This window comes from Bos taurus, chromosome X, assembly GCF_002263795.3.
Source record: "Bos taurus isolate L1 Dominette 01449 registration number 42190680 breed Hereford chromosome X, ARS-UCD2.0, whole genome shotgun sequence".
Taxonomy (NCBI): Eukaryota; Metazoa; Chordata; class Mammalia; order Artiodactyla; family Bovidae; genus Bos; species Bos taurus.
The window spans coordinates 28320935-28326105 of record NC_037357.1 but is presented as its reverse complement, the minus strand read 5'-3'; the positions used below and the strand labels follow the sequence as shown (position 1 = coordinate 28326105).

General features: G+C 50.1%; 1 protein-coding gene across 1 annotated transcript; it reads left to right on the top strand.

Moving 5' to 3' along the window:
* Positions 1-3694: 3694 nt before the first annotated feature.
* LOC508073 (melanoma-associated antigen 10-like) lies at positions 3695-4948 on the top strand. Its single transcript, XM_024988384.2, has one exon. It carries the CDS (start codon positions 3776-3778, stop codon positions 4796-4798), a length of 1023 nt encoding a protein of 340 aa, XP_024844152.1. The 5' UTR covers positions 3695-3775; the 3' UTR covers positions 4799-4948.
* Positions 4949-5171: the final 223 nt, after the last annotated feature.

Genomic DNA, 5171 nt, shown 5'->3' with positions numbered 1-5171 from the left:
GAAAGCCCATTCCTTACCTTTTCTAGCTTCTTGTAACTTCTGGCATTCCTTGGCTTATGGGAACATGACTGAAATCTTCAAGGTCAACATCTCCAAATAGCTCTCTGCTCCATCTTTCACATTGCCTTCTCAGCTTGTCAGTTCTCCTGCCTCGGTCTTGTAAGGAAACATGTGATTCTATTTAGGACCCACCTGGATAATCCAGGGCTAATCCCCCCATAGAAAGATTCTTAATTACATCTTTAAAGACCCTTTTCCCAAAGAAGGCTCTAGGGATTGGAATAGGAGATCTTTGGGAGGGCCATTTTCAGCCCACCAAAAATATCAACAACTAAGTCTAAACAAAAAAACATGAGAAACCCTTGGTGGAGAAAAAAGATGTGGTACTCGGTGAGAGGGTGGGAAGTGGCAGACAAGTTTGTGAAGGTCCATAGCCAAAAATACACCTCAAATGAAGGGAGGTGGGAGGAATATTTTTAAACATACCACCTCAGCCCACAGAGGCCAGTAGGCCCAGGGCAGTTTCAGGAAAAATTAGGTTGATTGATGCAGTATGACTCCAGAGCCTGTGTTAATCACCACCTGAAATCACCTTGAGTAAGTGAAGCCTGGCCTTGAAAACATATTTTTTAATTTATTTATGTTTTAATTAAAGAATGATTGCTTTATAGAATTTTGTTGTTTTCTGTCAAACCTCAACATGAATCAGCCTTAGGTATACATATATCCCCTCCTCTTTTGAACCTCACTCCCATCTCCCACCCCATCCCACCCCTCTAGGTTGGTACAGAGCCACTGTTTGAGTTTCCTGAGGCATACAGCAAATTCCCATTGGCTATCTATTTTACAAATGGTAATGTAAATTTCCATGTTACTCTCTCCATACAATCTCACCCTCTCCTCCCCCTCTTCCCATGTCCATAAGTGAAAACATATTTTTGATAAAAAGAATGTTCTAAAAGTGGAATAGCAACTATAAGGGTAAAACACAGACACAAACAGATCCTTCATAAAAATATGCTTCATAAAAATATAAAAATAAAATATATTCATAAAATATATTCCTTAATATCAATGAGGCTTAAGAAAAATGGAAATCACTATACTGGATAATTCAGTGTGAGAACTTCAAAAGAGCAGGACCTCCCCAAATCACACTGGTCTCCCACTTCAGTGTAGGAAATAAAGTGTTAGAACAAAATGTTTCCAAAGTGTATGTCTGGCTGGTGAAGAGACCCACAGGAAGACGAGCTGTTTTTCTGAATATCCACCACCTGTCATGGGGCAGTGCTGCTCTCCCATCTAGCATCTAGCTTGGGAACCGAAACCTTTCTCTGGAAGGTTTGCAGCTGAGCAAAACGCATCTCAGCTGGCAGAAAAGAAGGAACCTACCAGAGAGCATTTAATCAGGGAAGGCAGCAGCCAAGAGAAGTACATTTATGAGTGAGGACTGAGGAGTCCAACCCCCGCCCCCCAGAACCGTGTGGTCCCTGCAGTACCCCTGTTCCATCCCTGATGTCAATCCTGGGAGACTCCCAGTAGGTTTGTCGGGATCTGCACTGCCCTCTCTTTTCTGACTCTTGCGAACTCCAAGGTGACCCGTGATTAAGGGAAGTGGCCCTCAGGGGAGGGGGCGCCGGCAATTCCAAGAGTCAAACTGATCCTGCTGGGATGACTGAATTGCCCGCCAAACAGAAGAGAATGGGTCTCCACTTCTTCTGAGCCCGTTTTCAGCTCTCGGAAGCCCTGTGCAGGGTCCTTGGATGTAGTTGCCGACTTCAACCTTGGGAATCTGAAGACGAGGCTTCAACTGCAGTGATTGCACTCAGGTCAGCAAAGGGACGAGACCCAGACTCTGCCAGTTGTCAGAGGGAGGATCCTGAAGAAACTGCAGACACCTGCCTTTTCCATCTGCCTCATGAGGCCCCAGGTATGGTTGACAGATGACCCCTCCCATCCACACTTCACTGTCATGGCCTCACGGAGATGGTGCTCTTGGCCTGCAGGGCACATCTCAGACCAGCAGAAGAAAGGGGACCCAGGCCCTGACAGGAGTAAATAGGAACACCTTGAGGACTGAGATGTTGCCCACCTTAGAGCCAGAGGGGTATCCTCACAGAAATTCACCCCAACCAGTGGTGTCAGCCCCAGAGACCTGGGCAAGTGCTGGCAGGATAAGCCCTCTCCCCATTCTGGGTCAGGGATCTTGGGAGGCGAGATGATCGGTCTGATGGGGCATCAGGTCGGCAGGCCAAGAAGGCCCAGACCCTCTCACTAGGCATGAAAGCAAGGCCCATAAGAGACTGGTGAAGGGGAGAGCCCACTGCAGAAAGGTGGGCCCAGCCCTGTCCTCACTGTCTGCCCAAGGAAGGGTTTCCATTGTGATGTTTCCTACTTCAGCTTTCAGAGTCTGAAAGGGGTGAGGCTTCCTCAGGGATGGCCTGGGGCCAGTAGGGGGTGAAGTCCTAGGGGCGGCCCCACCTTGACGTGAGGACCCTGAGAGACAGCAAAGAAAGGTTTTCCGTGCAGACATTCAGAGCCCCACCAAAACCAAGAGGCTGTGCTCAGCCCTGGGCCACTCCCTGACCCAACTCTACCCTGTCAGGAGTAGCTGTGACGACACTGAGCAGAACCGAGGGGTCCTCACTGCAGAGAAAGGGTGGCCCACGGAAACCTGCCCTGCTCTTTGCTCCAGCCTGGGAGACCTCAGGTAGGAGCCACTGGGTGCGGACTCTAGGCACTCTGGTGTCGGGGAGGGCAGGCTCAAGGAGATGTCAGGTGAGGGCTGGCTGAGAACCTGCCCAGATGGGAAGGCAGATTGGAGGGTACCCCCTACCCCAGAACAGATGGCCTCTACCCTGCTGTGGTACCGGAGAGGCCTTGGGCAGAGGCGGCCGGTAGTGGTAGGTTGTGCTCCCATCATGGGGCTTGGGTCCCTCACAGAGAAGCAAGGCTGCAACCTGAGGATGCCAAGTCTGCTCAGCTGTGGAGGATGTGAGGCGGGCTTGGTCAGGTGTAAAGATGAATCGTATGATGGGCCCTCCTAGCCTAGATATGGGTGGCCCCCCTCTCCCGCCTCTGAAACCTGTGCAGCCCCTGCTAGCAGCCTTGGGAGACCCTGGGCAAGTGGAGTCTTATGTGGCACCCCTTCTCTTCTTCCTCTGGGGGACGTCAGCAGAGTGATAGGGCCTAGATGCTGGCAGGGGAAAGTGCTGGGACTCTGAAGGAGCACTGAGGGAACCATCCACCTCACGACAGTAGGGACATCACAGAGCTTGGCCCCACCACTGCTGCCAATACTGCAGGGCCCACAACTGTGTCTGTAGTCTGCATCCTGAGGAATCCTTTCAGTTTCCCTCCTCAAGAGTTCTAAGATCTGGGAGGTGACAGCCATACTCTGAGGCCTGGGTTCTCAGGTCAGCATATGAGAGAAGGCCTGAACAGCTGCAGCAGTCAAAACGAGGTGCACACCCTGAATGTCTCCCAAGGTCCTGCCCACCCCAAAACAGAATCCACAGTGCCTGACCCACCTGGCCTACTCTCAGCCCTGGAATCCTTGGGCTCTACCCTGAGGAACTATCTTGCTTCTTTCGTTCTTAGGCTGACAAGAACAGCAGCCTGTGACACCTGGGAGCTCCCCTAAAGAGGAGACCTGTAAGCTTCCTTTGTCAGAGCTATCCTGGGTGGGGGAATTTTCTCAGCTGAGGCCACTGACCATCTCTCTTGCTCTCCCAGGGTCCCATTGTCCTGCTGGCTACATCCAATACCAGCCATCATGTCTCTGGGTCAGAAGAGTGAGTGCTGCAAGCTTGAGGAAGACCTTCAGGCCCCAAAAGAGGCACAGGGCCTAGAATGTGTGCAGGCTCCCATGGCTCAGAAGGAAGAGGCCACCTCCTGCCCCAAGTCCACCATCTCCTCTTCCCTTACCCCATTGATCCCTGGAACTACAGAGGAGGTGCCTGCCACTGGGGCACTGAGTGCTGTCCAGAGTTCTCAGGGAGCCTGCTTCTCACCCACTGCCACCTCAGCCACTCCACTGAGTCAAACTGATGAGAATTCCAGAAGCCAATTGGAGGAGGAGCCCAGCATCTCCCAGACTCCACCAGATCCTGAGTCTTCGCTCAGTGGTGAGCTAAACAACAAGGTGGCTGAACTGATGCAGTTCCTGTGTGTCAAATATGTAACAAAGGAACCCATCACAAAAGCAGAAATGCTGAGGAGTGTCATCAGAGAACACAAGGAAAACTTCCCTGAGATCTTCAGCAAAGTCTGTGAGTGCATGGAGGTTGTCTTTGGCATTGAAGTGAAAGAAGTGGACCCCACGGGACACTCCTATGAGCTTGTCAAAACGCTCAACCTCACCTATGATGGGATGCTGAGTAATGATGGGGGAATGCCCAAGACTGGCTTCCTGATACTTATCCTGGGTATGATCTTCATGGAGGGCAACTGTGCCCCTGAGGAGAAAATCTGGAAAGCATTGAATACGATGGGGGTGTATGCTGGGCAGGAGGATTTCATCTATGGGGAGCCCAGGAAACTCATCACCAAAGATTTGGTGGAGGAACAATATCTACAGTATCGGCAGGTGCCTCACAGTGATCCTCCACGCTATGAATTCCTTTGGGGTCCAAGGGCCTATGCTGAAACCAGCAAGATGAAAGTCCTGGAGTTTTTTGCCAAGATCAGTGGGACTGACCCCACTTCCTTCTTATTCTGGTATGAGGAAGCTTTGAGAGATGAGAGAGCCCAGGCCAGAACTGCCCCCGGGGATGATACTACTGGCCATGGCCAGTGAAAATTCCAGTGTCATGTCCAGCAACCTCTTCTGCCCTGAGTGAAGTCCAAAGCAGTTTCTTCAGTCTTCATCTGAAGACAACAGTCAGTGTTCCATGTAATGGAGGGCTAGGGTGGAACAGTCTATTAGCATTTTCATGTTTCTATTGTATATGGGTGATTTGGACATATAACTTTTTTTTTATTTGTTTTTCTCCCCCAAATATTGTTTAATAAAGTTTAATTAGCTCCAGAATCTAAGCTTATGAGTGACAATGATCACACAGTTATAGCTGTTTATCACATATAAGAGTTTTACAATTTTGCAAACACACTGAGAAACCCCCCAACTTTCCTTGTGATCTGAAACAAGGCATTAGAATAGGATTTGCTTG

Excerpts from the sequence above, each read along its gene's own strand:
- LOC508073 (XM_024988384.2), top strand. The coding sequence starts at position 3,776 with ATGTCTCTGGGTCAGAAGAGTGAGTGCTGCAAGCTTGAGGAAGACCTT.